The following is a 22,474-nucleotide window of genomic DNA, read 5'->3' as shown; positions in this document are numbered from 1 at the left end:
GTCAATTTGGCCATAGGGTGGGTGCATGTACATGTGTGTGTGTGCTTGCGTGCGTGTGTATGTGTGCATACACATAGGGGCTACTTAAAAGGGATACATAGTTTCAACATCTGTTTAATAATTCACACATCAGGTCATGTCCAAATTCTTGTTATCTACTTCTACATATACCTGGAATACTACAAAGTAGAGATGTAGCAGTAAAGAATATGGAAAAACTAGAAGTGTAAATGAGGTTCAGAATGTATAATTCATAATGTAAAATAGGAAGAAAAAGTCTAAAGGAGTAGGGGAAGTGGGATAGGTAGGGGAAAGGAAAGAAGAGAAAAGAAAAAATATGAGAAAAGGAAAAAATGGAAACAAACTCTTTGTAAATAAGGAAGAGTAGAGAGGGTGAAGGGAGGGCAGGGGAATGGAGAAAAAATAAGAATCAAGATACGTCATGTAAAGGTACAAGATCCCAATAATGAATGTAACTGTACTGAACACCTAAAATGTACCAATGAACTTAATGAGAGTAAAAAAAAAAAGGAATAAGGAAAAAACCTACCTTCATGTCCTAGGAGAAAGAGACAGAGGACAGCGATTTTTTAAAAGGAATTATATACTATGGAAGACTGTATGAGATGCTATGAGAAAAATAAAGCAGGCAGCATAAAACAGAGTCTGAAGAGAGGGATCATTCTGTACGAGGCTGTCAGAAAAGGCTCCATTGAGACGTAGTAATAAAGAGGAAGGAATGGAGTAAGGAAGGGGGACCGAGAAAATATTTAGAGGAAGACTTCAGACCCAAATGCCAACAAGGGGGATCCCTGCAGAAGGAGTAGAGCCAGGAATGTCTAAGGGGGCTGCAGCTAGGGTGGGGCCAGCTGGGACGGCCAGATGCCAGGCCTCTCAGGGCTTTGTAGACCACCCTAAGGGCTGTGACTTCACCGTAAGTGGCAGCTTCTGGGTTTCCACAGCAGAAGGGCAGAATCGGACTTAACTGTCAGATAGAACATTTGGTCCACTGCCTGAAGAAAAGGGGCAGAGGACCAAGAGCAGAAGCAGGGAGCCGAGTTAGGGCGTCATCGTTATGCAGAAGGTGAAGGCAGTCCAGACCAGGGTGGTTGTGGGGAAAGGAATGTATTGTGAAGGTGAATCCAGCCAAGTGCCTCGTATGGAGTGTAAACCTCATGTAAATGCTGGTGTACTAGCTGTGGCTTCTACACATAAAATTGTCTCAATGTATGACAATGCTTTCTTCAAATGATACGATCAAAATCCTTGGAATAATTTTTTCCTGTTTACATCCCATATCAAGCAAATTAAAACAACCCATATATTGGCTGCGTATTTCATACCTATTTGTGTCCATCAGTGAGCCAGTCTCTCTTTCATTTTTACAGCAATTTCCCAAGCCATGATCTTGTTTAGAGAAAATATTCAAGAATTCCAGAGATTCACTACATTTTATAGAATTATTACTTTTGCTATTTATATGTAAAGCTAGGATGCCAGCCTACTAAGTAACATTGAACAGTTTACTTATCCTAAGTCTTATTTATTCCTTCTGTGAAATGAGGGTATGATGAGTCTTTGTCTCAATGTGGATATGATTTGTATCAAATTTTTTACAAGAGCAAGCCATCATAAAAAAGAGAGCAAGCCATCATTATGAACTCTACAGGGAGATGACATGAGACCATGATTATTAAAATCACTATGTTCTTTCTACAAGGCAAAAGTAATGAATTATTTAAAAGAATACCACTTTCCTCCACCGTTTATCTGCATGGTTTTTAGCCAACCAGTATCATTTTTTCCTCTTTACCAAGGTGCTGTAAGCTATTTAACACACACATTTTATACATACATACATACATACATACATACATACATACATACATCACACGTGAGACTTAGTGGTTAATTTTGACATTAGGCACAGAGAAAGTGTTTATTACATTTCTAAAATATATGTCAAATATAATTTTCTGACATAAACATATTTACTTATAAGCATTGTTGTTCATGACAGAATTCTCTGTAACTACACTGTCTGCTACTCGACTGCTCAGTGACCTCTGTCCATCACACACACACACACACACATACACACACACCAATGACCCTTACGTGTGCACCTCTTTCCATCATCTTGTAAGACATGTAGCTTATTTATGCTGGAGACACAGAGAATACAGTAGTCTAACTGTCTACTCTGGGGACTTCCACCCTAGTTTCCTTCCGGCCACTTCAAAATGCAAATGACTGTTTCAGATGGGAAAATTGAGACACCAAGAGTTGAACCATGTACTCTAGGACTTGAAGTGAGCGAAGCAGAAAGCATAATTCAAGTCCGTCTGGCCTCGGGTTTCATCTTGACTCAACTCCAACACCCTTCACACATAAAACTTACCCAAACAGTGTGAACCTCAACCTCGCCCTTCAACAAAGGCTTTAAAGACTATCTCTCATCCTGACTTACAGAGGCATAAAAGAATGACTCAAAAAGCACTTGGGAATTTAAAGGACGTCATCCTCCAAGGATCGTCTGAGAATTTCTCATCTTCCCTCTCATAGGTATTTAGAATTATCAACTTGCTTATTTTGCTGTGTCAGTTAATAACACATTACTATCCCCACTGAAACACTATCTCTAATCTGCTTTAAATTCAGTATTAAAAGAAAATACATGTTAATTATGCATTATTGTAGACTACTTTCATAATAACTACAAAACAAGTGTGGTATAAGTGCATGATTTCAAATTCACAGAAAAGCTAAGGGAGAGATAAGTTTATTTCATTTATCCAGGATAATGTAAGTAGTAAGTTGTAGAACTGTAGTTCAAAACATCCCTTTCCCTAGATAGGTAGAATCAATATCATTAAAATGACAATTTTACCAAAAATGATCCATAGATTTAACGCAATCCCTATTTAAATAACCACAACATTCTTAGGATCAAAAACAGTTCTAAAATTTATATGGAACCAGAAAAGAACCATAAAAGCCAAAACAATACTGAGCAAAAAAAGAAAACTAGAAAGCATCGTGATTTCCAACTTCAAGTTAAACTATGAAGCTATAGTAACAAAAACAGCATGGTACTGGCACAAAAATAGACCTGTAAACGAATGAAATGGGATAGAAGACAAAATACAACTTCATGCAATGTCATGAAGATTAGTGAAAAGAAGATGTCCACTCCTGTTGAAGTTTTATGTAAGGGATTTCCTGCAGAATTTGCCATGTACTTAAACTACTGCCTTGGGCTGTGCTTTGAGGAGCCCCAGATTATATGTATCTGAGGCAGCTATTTCACATCCTTTTCAGGACCTTGAATCACCAATATGACTACACATTTGATTGGACAATGTTAAAGCTGAAAGCAGCACAGCAGGCAGCCTCTTCCCGTGGGCAGGGTCAGAAGGTCCAAACCCCCAAAGGCAAGCATCCTGACAAAACCAAGAGTAACATGAAAGGGTTCTAAGCATGAACTGAAGAACAGAAGAAGCAGAGCAGAAGGTCGGAGCAGCATTTGTTTCTCCCCAAATCTAGAAATTTTAGTCCATATGTACACTAGCCAGTGGTTGTGGACAACCATTAACTTGGTGTAAAGAACTTAATTTCAGTATAAACTGGCTCCAGGCAGCATTGCTGATGCTTTGTGTGGAGTTGTAGCCGCTGTAACTGTGAATATTAACTGAGATAGTGAAACATGGTGTCCGGTTTTTATTGCATTTCTTCAAGTGGAAAAGTTAACTAAATGGTTGACACACACAAATTGGTGGAGAAATTGTGCATATGCCAATTTTTTGTTGACACCTTTTATTTTGAAATATCCTGCTTTGAGATCTCATTTCAGAAGAATGGCATGAACAGTCTTCAGCTACAGTTGTGATGGTTGTAAACGCTCACAATTGTGCATTCTTAGGGTTTTCCATCGGGGTTTGCAAGTTGTTCACTTAAAACATCCTTTAAATGGTTGGCTTCTTGTTTGCAAGCCAGCTGATATGGCAGCAACCAAAGATTCCAGTGTTTGAGCATATGAATGACTGTCTGCTTACCTGTGCTAGAAATAACAGCATCTAAAGTGAAGACTTAAAAATTTAGTGACTAATAGATTATCCTTAGGACTCTGCATTAACTCTGTAATGTTCTTGGTATTAAAAAAAAAGCATATTTGTCACTAATTTAGTTAACATCTTACAACTGAACATGTATGTTGCTTAGATATGTAATCACTGTAAACATCTATACGATCTGGGATTTTGTTTTTATTTTGAAATGGGAGCTTTTTTGCTTACAAGTTCATTAAAAACTAAAAACTGAAAAAAAGTAAATAAAAAATACAAGTTGGTTAGAATATACAAAATCAAGGACATACTTCCCGGACATCAACTCTACACTTTAACTCTGCCACATTATAAAGTAAACAAACTTCATTTTTCATGAGCTTACCCTCAGCTACAGACATGTGCTATGGAACTTTATTTAAATCAATTTAACCAGGAAATATGTTATTTCTGTTAGATTAAGAGTTTTAATGATCTGGATTATTAATTTTAAACTCCCAGTCTCTTAGAGGAAAAAGGACAAGTTCTACTGAGCCACACTTGCACGAGTAAGGAGGTACCATGACCCACAAACAGGAATAGATCTTCACCATTATCATGAACAGTGATAAGCTGGTAAGGAGATGAGTGTTAATTAGCTTCCTTGAGAATTACTATAATGTATATATAGATCAAAACACCCTATTGTACTCTATAAATGTATAGCTATTATTTATTAGTTAAAAATAAATGCAAGTTTTTAAAAAGAAGAAAAAAGAACTTGAAATAAAAACAAAAATTGCTGCCCACCAAAGAATCTTAAAATAGTATGATTATAGCAGGGCATGGTGGGGCATGCCTGTAATCCCAGCACTCAGGAGGCTGAAACATGAGGATTGAAGTGAGTTTGAGGCCAGTATAGGCTACATAGTGAGTTCTAAGCTAGCTTGGACTACACAGTGACACCCTGTCTCAAAAAAAGCACATATATATACGTATATATATACATATATATATATATATGTATATATATATGTGTGTGTGTGTGTATAAAATTAAACATGCAGTTCTCTTGGTCTCTTAAGGGTATACTGTATTTTACTTAGCAAAGATTGATTTTTATGGCTGTTTCAGTATAGGCTAAACAACCAAAAAAGAATATAAAATGTAATCACTGATAAAACTGATGGTGAAAGTACCCCTTGTTTCTGTGAAAGAATGAATGTCAGGTTCTGCTCGAGGGATTTGAGCCTCTCCCAGCAAAAGTCACTTTGGTATTCCAAAGTTTCCTCATAGCATTTTTCATTTCCGCATTTCTCAAGGTATAGATGAGAGGGTTCAGCATGGGAGTAATGAAAGTTAAAACCACAGTCATGGATTTATCAATAGGAAATGTAGAACTGGGCCTTGCATACAAGAAGATGCAGGGTATGAAGAATAAAATGACCACTGTGATGTGGGAGGCACAGGTGTAGAAGGCTTTGCATTTCCCTTCCAAACCACGGCCCTTGAGGGAGTGTAAAATGACCCCATAAGAAACTAGAAGGATCAAGAAGGTGACAGAGCAAATGGCGCCTCCGTTGGCGATCATGGACAGCCCAAGCAGGTAGGTGTCAGCGCAGGCAAGTTTCAGCAAGGGGTACATGTCACACACAAAGTTGTCGATGACATTGGGGCCACAGAAAGGGAGCTGGTAAATAAAGAGAAATTGAACTAAGGAGTGAAGAAAGCCTCCAGCCCAGGCCACCAACAGCATGAGGACACACACCCGCCAATTCATGATGGTCAGATAATGAAGAGGCTTACAGATGGCCACATATCGGTCATAGGCCATCACCACCAAAAGAATGACTTCGGCACCAGCAAATAAGTGGTCGATAAAAACTTGAGTCATACAAGCCTGGAAAGAAATGGTCTTTCTCTCATAGAGTAAGTCAAAGATCATTTTAGGAGCGATGGTAGTAGAATAGACTGTGTCTATAAATGAGAGGTAAGCCAGGAAAAAGTACATAGGGGAACCCAGTAAGTGGCTGGCTGTGATTGTCACCATGATGAGCAGGTTGCCCATTATTGTCACAATGTAGATGAGTAAGAATGTGACAAAGAGAATTTTTTGCCCCTCAGGATTCTGGGTTAGACCCAGGAGGATAAACTCAGTTACATTGTTCTTATTTTCCATGGGTTCTTCTGAAGGTGTTGAGTTTGGCTCAGAGCCTGAAAACACAGGAGATAATAGTGAATTCAAGGTGATGCCAAGGTTTGTGACAAAAATAGGATGGTCTCTTCAACAGTGTTTCCTCCACATGGCATCACACCGAGGAGCTCACTAGAAAATGAGTGACTGGAATCTCCTTCCACTACTGCCCTGCTCATTTTCACAGATTTCTTTCTTCAATTTGCACGATAGGACTTCAGAATTGTAACCAACCGACATACACAAGTCTCGTGAAAAAAAATAAATCCTACAGACCTGGAAGGAAATGACCTTTTTCTCATAAAGTTTATAATCATCTCACGAACAACAGTGGTAGAATAGACAGTTTGTATTAACAACAAATCAGCCAGAAAAATGTAGAGGGGGAAGCCTACCGACTAACAAATATCAACCAAGGTGCTTTTTCCAGACTATCTTTCATGAAGACTGCATTTTTTTTTTTTTGCATTCTATTTCCTTTTTTTTTCTTTAAGGCCTTTGATCCTCTGAGGTCCATCATGAAAACAATTCATAGGTAATGACTTCACTCATATATTTATGCAAAATAATAAATATTACATGCAGGTATACTGTGTGATCAAAATACAGTGAATGCCTAAGTATAAAACTATTATTATCCTAAGACACATTGTCATTAATCCTGCTGAAAATACTCCCCTCACTTCCACACACTTTTCCTTATCTCTTGACACCTAAGGAAGCCCTTCTGGAGGCCTCTTTGTGAGCTGTTAGTTGGCTCTCGTGGCTGCATCAATGTCCTGAATCACTTCAAACCGCCCGTTTACCGTTCCTACTTATTTTGACTTTGAGGAAAAGCCAGAAATGCACAATGCCAGGTCTGATGAAGAAGAAGAAAGATACACCAGTAAGTTTTTATTTGGCAGAAATTGCTCTAAACATTTTATTTAGGATATCAAGGTAGCAGGAAATGATTCACTAAAGAGGACTTCCAGAACTACCTCAGAAAGTGACAAGAACAATGGGATGTGTTCCAAAAGAGTGGAAAGATTTTGAAGTTAATCACAATGTTTTTGTAATGCAATAATTTTTATTTTTTAAATTAAATATTCACCATATTTTTTATCACATCTATGAAATTATTGGCCTATATTTGCATATTTACATATCTGATATCTTTTTATGAGCTTCTAGAAACTAGGAATGGCTCATTCATAGTAATTAATAGGCACATTGTGAATGCTTATTAAATACTTATTAAACTTTACTTATTAAGCAGAATTTCAAAGCTCATTAGAGCAACTGAGCAATGGTAAATATATTAAATTATTCCTAGTCATAAAAATCCAATAAAAGCATATAAACTGAATCAACATTAATTTCAACCTAGGTTTTGAAGGGAAAACAAATAAATAACATAAGGATAGACACAACACAGACATCTTCTCCACTTTCCAAATGTGTGTACCCAGGAATCAATTCAAAATGTCAAAAAAAAAAAAAAAAGATTTTTTAGGTAGAATCATGATACAAATAACTCTATATGAACAGTTCACAAATATCAGTTGATATTTAGCTCAGTTGTGATAAGAAAATCATGTCCTACCTTTATTTCTTTATTTCTTCTTTTAGCGAAACATTTATTGGTACATTTTAATATACATAATGATAACATTCATCATATCGAATTTTTACCAGTACATGATGTATCTTGCTTCTTCTTATAAAAAAAAGTGTTATGGCCTCTTCAGATGTGTTTTTCTGTATTCTTATCAGTGAAAACTTTATTCAAAATGACACAATAACAGTTTTTCTAGTAGATCATTTTTATATTAATCAGAATGACTCAGTTTGTTCTAAAGCATCTATGAATAATTTTGTTCATACTATTAGCTTTTAGCTACCTCAGTTCATGCTGAATATGAGACATTCATTCTCATTTGAGTCAAATATATCATGTATTGGACCTTTCAGATGTGATCCAGGGTCAACTTCAACTGTAATGTGTGTAACTTCATATTGTAAAGATTATTTTAAATCTGTTCCATGTCATGCTCACATTTCTTGACCATCACTTGTCTACAAGTAAAGAGATTATTCTAACTTTTGTACTTTTAAGGAAGCAAAACTACACCCAAGCATCTCAACTGAGAATGTAGTATGTAAGATATAGAATACTGAGAAATATTTTCAATCTACAAAACTGGAAATTACAGCTTTGAAATTTTGAGTTTTAATTCAGAAATTTTGAAACATGATAGCAGCCTATGCCTATGCATGTTTCTGTTTAACTTTTATATAAAAAGCTGTTTTCTATGGAAACAATACCTTCTTTGAAAGATGAGCAATAAACATAGAAACGATGCAGCAAAAATTTGAGATTTGAATAAAAAGCAAATCAGCTCATCAGTTTTCTTTAAAACAAGATAAATGTTAAATATAGTACAGATATTTGGTAGTCAGTTTCCTCACTGTCAAAGAAAATGGCTGCCTGTGAAACCTGCTGGACATGCCAAGGAAAGAACTGCAAAGTATGAAGGAACCAGAACTTGCTTGACTGGAAAACAGAACAGCTTCACCTCATGAGTAGCCTCTCCAGAGAACTAGGCTAAAACTAAGAAACACATTGGTCCTCGGAGGATGAAGTCTAGAACACCACATGGAAGACATCTAAAATGACAGCAGAATGGGATTTTGAGAATAATACAGAAAAGCAGAATTGGAGAGGGTGGATCTTTGATGGTCTTTGACAGTTTTGATTTGCTTGTAATTTCCAAAATTTACATTGCTATCATTCCTGTATTTTTTACAATAGTGCCAATGTGGAAATAAACCAATATCCACCAACTACTGAATGGATAAACATATTGTGGAATATTCATACAATGGGATATTGTTCAGCCTTACAAAGAAATGAAATTCTGATATATAGTACAGCATGACTAAACCTTGGAGACATCCTAATTTATTAAATAAGCCAGAGATAAAGGGACAGATATTTTATGATCTCACTTTTATGTGGTATCTAAAACAGTCATGTTAATAGACAAAGTATAATGGAGGTTACCAGATGCTGGGAATGGGGAGGAATGGAGAGTTATTATTTAAGGGGTACAGAATTTCAATGTGAGATGATGTATTACATATACCTTACCACAATTAAAAAGCAGAAATAAAACCTCTATATAGAATCAGAGCATTTTAACACAGCATATGTAAGGTGACAATTTATAAAAATAATTATCCAAGTCTCAATTACATAAAAATTGTACTATATAGTATAAAAATTTTAGGATAATATGCATCATGTGATATTATTATTTTTGTACCATGTGTTTTCTCTATTTTTGTATGTAGTTAAACAAGTCCAATATAAAATTTGAGGAAAATTACTTCCACTACCTTCTAGCAATTTCTTACAAAGTACATAAAATGCATGAGCTGTCTTATCCTTGGTTCTGTCACAAAACATTTTAGGCTAATTATAAATCTGCTTCTTAAGAAAGATACATGATTTATTCCAAATAATTCCGACTTGCCCTATTAGAAGTGAAGAGTTTTAGTAAATATGTTACCTGGGTTTTTGATATATTCTTTGGTCCCTTGTTCAAAATCCAAGCAATTTCTCTATGGTTCTTCGAGGTGATAACTTAGTTTGATAAAGATCATTTAGAACAGCCACCATCTTAGTCCAGACATGACTGCAAAGGAAGGATGACAGCCCACTCAGTCACTGAAGCTACAAATGCTTTGTTACACAAAAGTACATCTCCCTTAGTCTGCAAGAGGTATTGTATATCCATCTTCCCTTACTGTCAAAATATTTTACAAATTAAATTGGATTTACCCGGAATTGGCTTCAAATAGTTGATATGTGGCCTGTATCATCAAAGTTGAAAGCTATCATTGAGAATATGTATCCAGAATCAAACAAATGTAAAGCTTTGCTGTTATGCTTGCTGACCAAATCAACTGAATAAACATATTTGTAATGAGTAATCGACAGTACTGGATAATCTACAAAACGGACTTTGTTTTGGATATATCTAAAGGATTCACTACTGCATTAACACAGTTCATATTTAGAATTGTAATTAATGGCTTTTATCTAGGCAGAAATATTAATCCCCAAAGCAAATTAATCTCCCAAGTAAGAGGAGATATGGCTGGGTATTTAATCAGCAATAAACAAAAAGCATTTCACTGAGATGTTCAAGATGTTGTTCTCAAGACTGCATGTTCCAAGTTAAATTCACTGAGGAATTGTGCCCAAGAGAACACACCCTTCTACATGATCTTTCCAATGTCGTCTGAATTTTTCAGACGCTTCCCCTGGACACTTCACACTAATTAAGTAAAAAAGATCAGCAATCTGACCAAGGGAAGTCACATACTAAAAACAAAGGCAAAAGACTGCACAAATAAGAATAGTTTGTTTCCAGTTAATCACATGTATTTGAAACTCCTAAATCCAAGAAAGCACGTGCATGAAAGAGAAGCTTAAAGGTTTTTGTAGGACAAATACATTTAGAGAATGGTAGGTCATTGCAAATCAACTTGTTGTGCCTAGATCGCGAAGTCCCCAAAGACCACCAGGGAGCCGATTCCGATGTAAACACATGAGGGTCGTTTATTCAAGCTTGAGCAGGGGCACTCAACCGTCACCGACACAGCGGATCAGGATTGAGAGCCCCGAATTCCAAACCAGCAGGGTTTTTATTGTGGCTACCGCAAGGTTTGGGGATGTTCCATTTAGCAGTTACATGATTGGTTGATATTAGCAAGCATGGGGTGTACATGGGGGGGCGTTGAGGGGTGGCTACATGTAGAGTTTATGGGAAAAAGGAACAATCAGCACACTAACAGAATGTTCTATAGATAATGGGCCCGGGAGCATCTGTTTTCTGGGCAGACAGAGGATTGAGTTAGGAGCTGTGTCTCTTTTTTTATCTGTTGTCCTACAGCAAGGACATTTTATCATTATTTTATGGGCACAAAGGAGACTAGGGGAATAGTTGACTTCAGTGAAGTGGAATTTATGTCAAGGCCACTTCACTGTCTTATTTTAAGATGGAGTCAAACTTTAAAATGGAGTTAGTTAGGTCTCACAAACTTAGTGAAAGTTTCAGTCCAACTCAGAAGAGCTAATGTCCAAATAATAAGTCCAATTCAGAACAAAATAACTTTTCTTGAAAAGAAATGCAGAAACAAATAATTAGGACCTTTAACTTTTCAAATATTATTATAAAGCAATATACAGAAAAATAATACAAATGAAATCCAGAAATATTCAGATGTCTTTTATATAGCAATAGGAGCACCTTAAACCTAATCCTTCAACACAGTCTCCAAACACCATACGATGTGGCAGAAGTATAAAAAAATCAGGTAGAATTAATGCATGCCAAATATCAAGGGCATTAACAGTCAAATTCAGGTTATGAGGAAACAGAATGGCAAAATATAAATATACTCTGATTTTCAATTCTCCATTTAAAAAATTTTATCTGTACAAAAAAAAAAAATAAAAAAATGGTTATGAACTAAAAGTTATATAAGATACCCAAATGCTCAACTCTCAATCTATCCATATAGAAAACATGCTTAAGGATTTCAAAGTAAACAGAAGCCAAAAATTTATGTAACTCCATGCAAAGCTATAGCAAAAGAAAAAGAAGAGAAACTGTTGCAATGAAATTCATAAATGCTTCCAATAGAATTTAAAAGCAGAGAAGATTTTATCAAAAAATTATGAATTGATTTTTCCAAAGAAACTGTTTGTCATTTATATCAACTTATGTAAACTTATTAAGACAATGCCACGCTGATAATAAAAAGAAACTGGGTATTTATCAGTCATAAAGGACTATATCTATAAAGAGAGCCCAATAAGGACAGCCCATTGGTCCTGAAACAATGTTATCAGTAATTATTATTATTATAAAATGCTATATAAAATAAATAACTAGATTACCCTATCAGTTGTTCAACTCACAAAAATTTTAATCATTGCTGTTCTAAATCTTTTATCACCACAGTTGTGATTTTTCTGTGAAGTGTTTGTTTTGTTTTGCTTTTTGGTACTGGGATTCAAACACAGGACCTTGAGCTTGTGAGGCAGCCAGTGGCACCACTGAGCTAAATCTCCGGCCCTTCTCTGAAGTGTTTGTAATCAGATTCATGGGAAGAATTGTTAACAGAAAAATTGGTTCTTTCTTTTGGTAACAATTGGTATAACAACAAATTTTTATCTTTGGTAACAAATGGTATAACAAGAAATTTTTATCTTTGGTAACAATTGGTGTAACAAGAAATTTTTCCTTAGCTCAAAACTGTTACATAAACTGAATTTGTTTGTTCTGGGTGGTTTGATTTTATATTTTCCTTTTAAAATTTTGAAACTGTCATCCCTTGAAATTCTGCAAAATACAACTGATGACAAAGAGACACAATGCAATTTTTTGAGAAGTTGACTTTCAACTACAAAATACATAAAATTAAATAGAATGCTGAATTTGAGGAAAACTTAGCCTAGCAGCTTCTTCTAAATATCTTTGCTGCTCAAATGTGGATAAGAAGGTTATGACACCAACTCTACCATCAATCACTTCCCCTTCAACGTGGGACCAGTTAGTGCCAAGAAGCAGAATTCTGGCAACAAGATAAAAATAAAAAATCTACCTACAGAATGATTGGTCAGTGATGCCTTTGGAAAGAACCTCAGAAACACAAGACAAGATATAAAAAATGCATGACAGCTGTCAAAATCAAATGGAAGCACTTCTGTCAGCCCCAAAATTAAAAGTCAAGAATTTATGAATGAAGGGATCTCACACATGAATACCTCAATGCAACTGTTGCTAAGGACTCTGCAAAAATCATAAATCTGTCTTGAGTCAGCTTGATTCTGATGTACCAGACCTGCCATTGAAAATCAAGATCTTGAGATGTTCACACTGAAAATAATTGTATGCACCAAGAATGACACTAACCTGAGTACATGTGGGTAGTCTAAAAATAATAACTAAGAGGATTATTGAGTATACAGTGAGTTTTGTCCTCTACTATTCTTTAGTGACAATACAACTGGCTGCAATAGAAATTAACATTCAGCTGGAACAACACTCACTGCTCTTAGGCAAAGATGGATGGTTACTCTGTGTACTTGAACTTAGACTTACCCTGTTTTGATAATATGAAGTACTGTACCATGTCTTCCACCTAGAATGAGAACCAGTGAATATAACTAAGCCTCTGCTAGAGTATTCTGTGCTTGGTGGCCTGGAGTGGCTTAGTGCCCCCCAGATGGAAATAAGCCAGGGGGAGTTTTGTTATCAAAAGAAACAATAGCAGTAACACCTCTTTACCCTCTGCAAACATGAGAGGGACTCCTACAAGTCAATGTAACTTTGCCGTCTTATTTAAGGACACTGTCTGTGTGGGGTAGCAATGCTGATCAGCATGTGAGGGGATTGTGATGAATAAGCAGCACTAATGGGCAACCACACTTACCTTATAATTAGTCTGGCTCGTGCACTTGGGTGAGACCTCACATACCTAGTCACACATACCCTACTTTGTCTACAACTCCTACTAATTGGGATCTGATAAGTGCTGAACATAATGTAACCCAAGATACTTAGTGGTTTTACCCACTTGCTATACTTTCTCCCCAAGAAACAAGCATTGACATGGAGTTTAAGATCAAGAATCAAGGATACACCAACTGCTGCCACCCTAAATTACATACAAAAGCCATGACCTTGCTTAATGAAGAAATTACTCAAATATAAAGGGTAAGACTATAAAAAGGCTGATCATGCATACATACATGCATACATTTTTTTTGGTAACTCTTATAAATTCTTTAGCCCTTCTTAAGTTGTAAAACCATATTGCAGCCATAGATAAACTTAGTGTTGTTCTGGTTTCCACTTGGTTACAATCTCTTCTTACAGCCTGAAAAAACTTGTCAGTCTGCTGTTGTGTTAGTGGGGATTGTCACAATCTCCTGTTAAACTTTGTGTTGTTGTCGGATTTGGTTGTGATGTGCACTCTGGCCTGCCGACCAAGGGCCATCAGAGAAAACTGCCTGGATAACATTGGAAGCATGTTTAGGCACATATGGAGTGGAGTGCATCATCCCTAAGAAAATACTAGGCATTTAATTTTTTTTTTTTTGGTAGTGGAGATCGAACTCAGGACTTTGTGCTTGCGAGGCAGGCTCTGGAACCACTGAGCTACATCCCCAGCCCTACTAAGGCATTTAAAACCATATTCCTGAAACAATGCTTTTCTAGTCCCAAGGCTCCCTGCAAATCAAAGGTGAATTCTATAGAGTCCAGGACCAGAATGTAGACAGAAGCATGATCTGAAGAACACTAGAGCTTGTTCATAGGAGCTGCCGCACATACTAAGTCAGCCTTTTCTTGGGATGCTGGTCAAACAGTGGAATACAGCTAATGGTGTCACTGTGATGTAGAGTAATCTATAAAGCCCACCTCTGCAGTAACCAGGCGACACTGCTGACTGGTTTGTGTCTCTCTCTCATGGATTTTAACCCGGTGACACTGTTGATTTTATGTCTCTCCTGTGGAGTTTTGCAAGGCAGTGCCGCCCTAGTACACCCCTGCTGTGGGTTTTGGCCAGGGGCAGTAGTGCTCTTCTCCTGCAGAATCTGACCAGGTAAGGGGGTTAACTGTATCCTTCACTATGGGATTTTGGCCAGGTGGGGGACTTGATCTGTATTCCCTTTCTGTGGGATTCTGTGAGGAAACAGTATTGGATTCATATTCTTTTCCTATAGCCACTCCCCACCTGTGAGTGCCAGTTAGTCCTGATGTATCTTACCTTTCTCAAATCTGTCTCTAAATAGCTTCTTTGGTCTCTTAGCAGCCCATTGCACCTCCTAGCACAGCTGGACTCTGCACCAGACAGAGGGATCCTATTCAGCCATCGAAGAAAAGGAAATTCTGTCATTTACAGCAATACTGATGAGCCATCAGGACAGTGTGCTAAATGAAACAAATCAGGCCCAGTTAGGCAAACACTGCAATTTCCCATTTTACATGTGAATTAGAAAAAAAGTTGGACTCAAAAGTAGACGGTAAGATATTGGTTTCCATAAATTAGGAAACCAGTGAGGAGGTGTGGAAATGGTCAAAGGATATAAAATTTCATTTAAGAAGAATAAGATCAAGTGTTCTAGTGTACAACTGTGAGACCTAAATAATTCCATTTTAAAATTTGACTCCATCTGAGAATAAGGCAGTAAAGTGGCCTAGACATAAATTCCACTTCACTGAAGTCAACTATTCCCCTAGTCTCCTTTGTGCCCATAAAGTAATGATAAAATGTCCGTGCTCTGGGGCAACAAATGAAAAAAGGACACAGCTCCTAAATCAATCCTCTGTTTGCCCAGAAAACAGACACTCCTGGGCCCGTTATCTATGTGCTGACCATGAACATTCTGTCAATGAGCTGATTGTTCCTTTTTTAATAAAATCTATATGTAGCCGCCCCTCAACCCCCCCCCGTACACCCCATACTTGCTAAATATCAACCAATCATGTAACTGCTAAATGGAAAATCCCCAAACCTTGCTGTAGCCACAATAAAAACCCTGCTGATGTGAAATTCGGGGCTCTCAATCCTGATCCGCTGCACCGGTGATGGTTGTGAGTCCCTGCTCGAGCTTGAATAAATGACCCTCATGTGTTTGCATCAGAATCGGCTCCTTGGTGGTCTTTGGGGACTTCGCAATCTGGGCACAACACAACATGGTGGCTATAGTCAATAACAAATAATATTCTTTTCAAAATTTCTGAGTGTGGATTATGAGTGATTTCATCAAAAAAGAAAATGTTATCTGGATAATAAATGTTATTTAGCTCAATTTAGCTAATTCTACAATGTATATATATATTTATGTATATTAAATCATAAAAATTCTTACTCATCAAATGAAACAATATAGAGTTAAAAAATCAGAGAAGACTTCGTGACATACAAATAATGAATAATACTAGAGGCATAACTCCAATAATTTAATAATTATAATAGAAAAACCAGGCAAGCCCTAGCACAAACATAAATAAAAATTTCTTAAAGATTGGGGGAAAAGTGAATTTCAATAAACTTATGAAAATACGGTCAGCTTCGGGGGCAATGAAATGCGAATTAAAATCATAATGACTGGGAAGTTGTAAGGAACAAGGAAAAGGGACGTTACCAGAACCTCTGCAGTAAGTCCTAGTCTCCTGCGAGCCATGGAAGTACACGGCAAATTACGGGAAAAGTAAAAAAATGAGACTGAGGAGAAGCTGAGCTTTAGATCTGATCAGTGCTGCTCTGGGCAGCAAAGACAAAAGCCCCCACTTTACCACACCTTTTATTCAGTACTCAGTCTGTCGGGAGAAACAAATGTAACAAATGACTCAGGACTGAGAGTTCAGCACATCCGCGTAAAATAGATGTAACAATCCAAGAACAACGAGGAATTGAGTAGATGTTTGTTCCTCCCAGGATATTTTCAGCTCCCAGGATGTTTCTTCTCCTGGAGAATCACAGCATCTGCAGATCATTGAGGTCTCAGTTGTGACCAGAGGCCAAAATGGAATTATGTCTCAGAATTCCATAGCTGGGCTGTAGCCAGGGGAACTAGGCTAACCAAAAGATTTTTCCCTAAAATTATGCAGCATTGCTCCCAACAGGAAGTCTTGTACACACTACATTCACAAAAATATTAAGCATTTCACAGTATCAGGCATTTCACCAATGAATGTAGAGCAATAGAACTGTTTACACTATTGGTAGGAGTGTAACATATAACACCAGTAGAGAAAACACAACCACCTGTAAAAGTGAATGTATAAATTCCTTACTTGGCCTGTAAGAATTCCAGCTGGAAAAGAAAACTCTTATAAGCATATATAATGTTCCTGTTGCAATGAAAACAATTCTACCTTCTCCCCAGTTTTTGATTTTTCAAGTCAGAGGAAATTGTGATCTCTCTCTATCCATAGATAGATAGATAGATAGATAGATAGATAGATGAGAGTTAGAAAGATAGAGATATAGATCTATTTTCCTTATCAACAACATCTGGTGTAACAAAATTGTTCACTGCAAATATCTTTAAGCAGTATCATCTGCCATCTATCATGAAGTGAAAGGGCATAGCCTATGATTAAAAAATGGAATAATCTTAAGACAAAACCCATAATTCAGCCACATAAAGTTTCTGACCATGGGCTGGGGATTTAGCTCAGTGGTTCTGGCACCTGCCTCACAAGCACAAAGTCTTGAGTTCAATTCCTGGCACCAAAAAAAAGTTTCTGACCTAACAAAATAATGAATGTGAAAAATAAAAAAATCATTCTTTTGGTTACAGAAATTTAATACTAGCTAAATTTCTTTCTCATTAATTTGGATGATGTTTATATTTCAAAGGTGGCTTCTTTAGGGGTTACAGGATTCAGGACATGATTTAAAAAGTTTTGTTAAGCCATAAAGTAGATTATTATCATTATTTTTAAAACTTTAAATCTCATTTCAATAACAATAAAGTTTCAGTTTTATTTTAATAACAGTATGAAAAATATCTTTATCCTCTCTTATTCTTTATAAGATTGATCCTGTTTCAAAAGAAATTTGTTAAACACTTTGATAGCTTTAGACAAAAAACAGAAACATCCACAGATACTCTATCATGTGGATGACATCATCTTTGTTAGAGTTTATGTTCTGTTTGTAGAATTATCAAACATGTTCAGTTTGAAACACACATTCATATTCTATCAGTACTTAACTTTCTAAACCAAAGATTGTTCATAGCATCTTTATCTCTGAATTTCTCAGGTGTATATTACAGGATTTAGCATGGGAGCAATAATTGCAAAAAATACACTTATGAATTCATCAAAAGGAAAGTTAGAGACTGGTCTAACATACATGAAAATACAGGGAACAAAAAGTAGGACAATTATGATGTGGAGGCTGCAGGTAGAAAGGGCCTTGGGCCTCCCTTCTGAGTTTTAAGGGAGTTTAGGATGATTCCATAGGAGATAAGTAGCAGGATGAAGATCACCATACAGATGGCTCCACCATTGGCCACCACAGAGAGGCCAATTAGGTAGGTGTCAGTGCACGCAAGCTCCAGTAATGGGTACATGTCACAGATGAAATTATCCATGATACTGGGGCCACAGAGCAGGAGACTAGACACAAACACAAGTTGAATCAGATTGTGCACAAAACCTCCAGCCCAGGCTACCACCAGCAGGAGGATATAAACCTGAAAACCCATAGGTTCATGATGGTCAAATAGTGCAGAGGCTTACAGATGGCCACATAGCAGTCATAGGCCATCGCCACCAGAAGGAAGACCTCAGCACCACCAAATGAGGGCCCTATAAAGAGCTGCTCCAGGCAGGCTGGGAAGAAAATGGTCTTTCTATTGCTAAGCAGGTCTATCAGCAACTTGGGTGAGAACACAGTGGAATAAACAGCATCTATGAGTGACACACAGGCAAAGAAGTAGTATATTGGGGAGCCCAAGGAGGGCTGGCAAGGACAGTCACCAGGATGAGGAGGTTGCCCAGTATTGTCACAGTGTAGATGAGTAAAACCATGACAAATAGTGCTGTTTGTGCACTCAGATCCTGAGTGAGGACCAGGAGGACAAATTCTGTGACATTGTTACCATGCCCCATTCAATCTTCTAGAAGCCTTACTTCAGAGATGCAAGCTCAGGAGAGCAGGACCTGCCAGGAATCTGCAAATAGGACCATGGATCCATTCTGTCATAGAGTGCATCTTCCTCCTTATATCTTCTATAGTGGTGAACACACAGCAAACACTTAGCTAATATTTTTGAATTCTTCTTCCAAGAACCCCAACAGACCTTCTCTTGATGATTCTGTTTCTCCTCAAATAATTTTACCCTATCTCTTTGTCATAGATGATAGTCTATAGAGAAGAGTAATAAAAAACCCAACGGTCACTTGTACATTTACAAACTCTTTCATTCAACGATGTCATGTTGTGACACAGAGGGCAGCAATGACAAACAGCTAAAGTGCTGCTAACAAAAAATGCACAGTAATCTCTAGTGGTGGCAATAAATCCTAGATATATGAGCTAACATAGAGTCAGTCATTTTAGTTGGTAGTATTATGTGGAATAATTTTACCACATGATCTTCATTGCATGAAAAATGAATACTATTGCACCTTACCACATATTAGATGACCAGACTCATATATCAAAGGATGTTCATTCTTGGTGAATTCCTCATTAAATCTCAAGATACTAGATTTTGAACTGTATCAAATAACTACAAAATTATTTAGCACATTGCTAACCACTTAGTACTTAGTATATTATTTGAATCTCATTTTTCATTTTCAGGACCTATAATCCGGTCCCTGTCCTATGCCAAATTCTTAGCAAATTTGTGTTTTCTACCCTGATGTTCAGCAAATATTTTTAACTGATCTAAATGAAGTCAAGACTATAAACAGCCACTCCATTAGCTGCTGGTATCAGATTTTTGGAGTTTTGGAGTAAGCTAGGTACTAATGAAGGAGAAAAATAGAAAATGAAAGGAGAAATAGAGAATAGTGTGCTATGCTGTTGTATATAAGACTCCCTATGTACTGAGGATGCTGCAAAATAGAATTCAGTGAGCACATTCCAAAAAGCAGTCTACTGGAGGGAGAAGTCCATCCTCACTCAGCATGAAAAGGAATGGGTTTGAGTGATTCTCTAAACATGACCACAGATACTTCTCAACACATTGAAAAATAAAGGAATTGAATTAGAAGAGGCCAGAACCATTTCCACTCCATCTATTTACAACACTGGTAGTGCAGGCCTATCACTTCTTACTCTGTATATGTTTAGTATGTTTCATATTTTATCACCAAGTAGCAGTTTGCACGCTCATTACTGTTACTTCAAAAATGCCAGGCTGTAGTGAGATGAAATGTCAAGAGGGACAAATAATGACCCTAAGTTTTCCATCCATGGTCTATCCAGGCAGGCTGGGAAGACCTAAGAATCCTAAGAATCCCCGAGAGAGCGAGGCACAGTCTTGAGCACTGTGGCTGCTGGGAAAATAGATGGAACTGGTGACCATTGTATTAAGTGGAATGAGTCAGGCTCAAAATTCAAATGCAGAGGACACCAGACCACCAGACCAAGGTACTGAGTCCTGCTGCTCCCGGACCAGAGGTAGGGGCTTCTGAGTCACCCTCCCACTGCTCCTGGTCCAGAGGAAGGGGCTTCCCGGTCACCATCCCTCCCGCTGCTCTCAGCCCAGAGGAAAGGGCTTTTGGGCCAACTTCTGTCCTGCTGCTCCTGGTCCAGAGGAAGGGGCTTCCCGGCCACCATCCTTCCCACTGACATCTTCCCGTGTAGACATCTTATTTGCACACAAAGTAGATTTCAAACCAGAACTCATTAAGAGAGACAAAGAAGGTCACTATATCCTTGTAAAGGGAACAATCCAAGAGGTAGAGATGACAATCATACATATATGTGCACCAAATACTAATGCCCCCAACTATACAAAACAAATATTAATGGACATGAAAAACCCAAAAAGCACTAATGCAATTGTATTGAAGGAATTCAACACCCCACTGTCACAAATACACAGGTCATCTAGATTAAAAATCAACAACAAAATGATAGAACTGAACCAAGTTTTTGAACAAATGGACTTAACAGATGTCTACAGAGTGTTCCACCCCACAAAATCAGAATATACATTCTTTTCAGCTGCATATGGGTCATTCTCCAAAATAGACCATATACTAGCTCATAGAACATGTTTAAGTAAATGCAAAGGAACTGAATTTTCCACTGTGTATTATCACACCCTAGTGCAATTAAACTGGAGATCAATAGAATAAGAAATGGCAAGAACTCCACAAACACATGGAAATTCAATAACACTCTTCTGAACAACCAGTGAGTCCCAGAGAAAATTAAAGAAGAAATTAGTTTCTACAATTAAATGATAATATCACTACAATACACAGGAATCTATGGGACACAATGAAAGTAGTCCTATGAGGAAAATTCATAGCAGTGAATGCCCACACTAGGAAAATAGAGAGACCTCAAATAAATAGCCTAATGGTAATAAATAGCCTTAAGCTCCTAGGAAAAGAAGAGCATGACAAACCCAAAGCTCATACAAGGGAGGAATTATAAATAATAGAGCAAAACTCAATGCATTGGAGACTAAGAGAATAATACAAAAAAAAAATCAATGAATCAAAGAGTTGGTTTTTTGAAAGAATAAATTATATCAATAAACCTTTACCCAACCTTACCAAAAAAAGGAAAGAAAAAGCTCAAATCCATGTGATTAGGAATGAAAAATTGAAGTCACAACAGATCCAGCAGAAATCCAGACAATCATCAATACCTACTTTGAGAACTGATACTCTAATAAAATGGAAAACAGAAGAAATGGAGAGATTTCTCAATACATACAAATTGCCAAAGTTAAATGAAAAAGATATGAAAATCCTAAACACCCCAATTACAATCAGTGAAATTGAAAACATAATTAAAAATTTACCAACAAAGAAAAGCCCAGGTTCTGATGGCTTCACTGCTGAATTCTACAACACATTTAGAGAAAAACTATTCCCACTACTGTTTAAATTCTTCAAGGAAATTGAAAGGGAAGCAATAATCCAGAATTCTTTCCTGAAAGCAAGTGTTACTTTGACTCCAAAAGCAACCAAAAAAGAGAACTGCAGGCCAATCTTCCCAATAAGCATAGATGCAAAGTCCTCAATAAGACACTGGCAAACAGGAGGTCCCGAGTCATGTGGAAGATGCCGACTCACACTGCTGCAGACAGGCAGGTCTGCCCATACCCTACCGAGGCCCCCAGTCTCGCAGAAGATGCTGAATCACCCCACTGCAGACAGGCAGCCACCTGGTTCCACACTACAAAGATGCAGAGGACACCAGACCACCAGACCAAGGTACTGAGTCCCGCTGCTCCTGGCCCAGAGGTAGGGGCTTCTGAGCTGCCATTCCACTGCTCCTGGTCCAGAGGAAGGAGCTTCCCGGTCACCATCCCTCCCGCTGCTCCTAGCCCACAGGAAAGGGCTTTTGGGTCACCATCACAAACACTGCTCCCGCCCCCTGTCCCACCTCACCCAGCTCAGAGGAGGTAATCCATGCAGGCCCTAACAGCCCCCTGCCCCAGTCAAAATGAGAAAACACATAA

At 37.5% G+C, this 22,474-nt stretch overlaps 1 protein-coding gene and 1 pseudogene across 1 annotated transcript; both read right to left on the bottom strand.

Moving 5' to 3' along the window:
* Positions 1–5,268: 5,268 nt before the first annotated feature.
* Positions 5,269–6,467, bottom strand: LOC147820777 (olfactory receptor 4A15-like). Its single transcript, XM_087203581.1, has one exon. The coding sequence runs from the start codon at positions 6,220–6,222 to the stop codon at positions 5,269–5,271; it is 954 nt and encodes a 317-aa protein (XP_087059707.1). The 5' UTR covers positions 6,223–6,467.
* An 11,578-nt stretch (positions 6,468–18,045) lies between these two features.
* On the bottom strand, positions 18,046–18,929 carry LOC101722791 (olfactory receptor 4A8-like; annotated as a pseudogene).
* Between the last annotated feature and the right edge of the window lie 3,545 nt (positions 18,930–22,474).

The sequence above is a fragment of the Heterocephalus glaber genome, unplaced genomic scaffold (genome assembly GCF_053883595.1).
Source record: "Heterocephalus glaber isolate CG9 unplaced genomic scaffold, H.glaber_assembly_v1.0 deba00001804, whole genome shotgun sequence".
In the NCBI taxonomy this organism is placed as follows: Eukaryota; Metazoa; Chordata; class Mammalia; order Rodentia; family Bathyergidae; genus Heterocephalus; species Heterocephalus glaber.
This window is presented reverse-complemented; position numbering and strand designations above follow the sequence as displayed.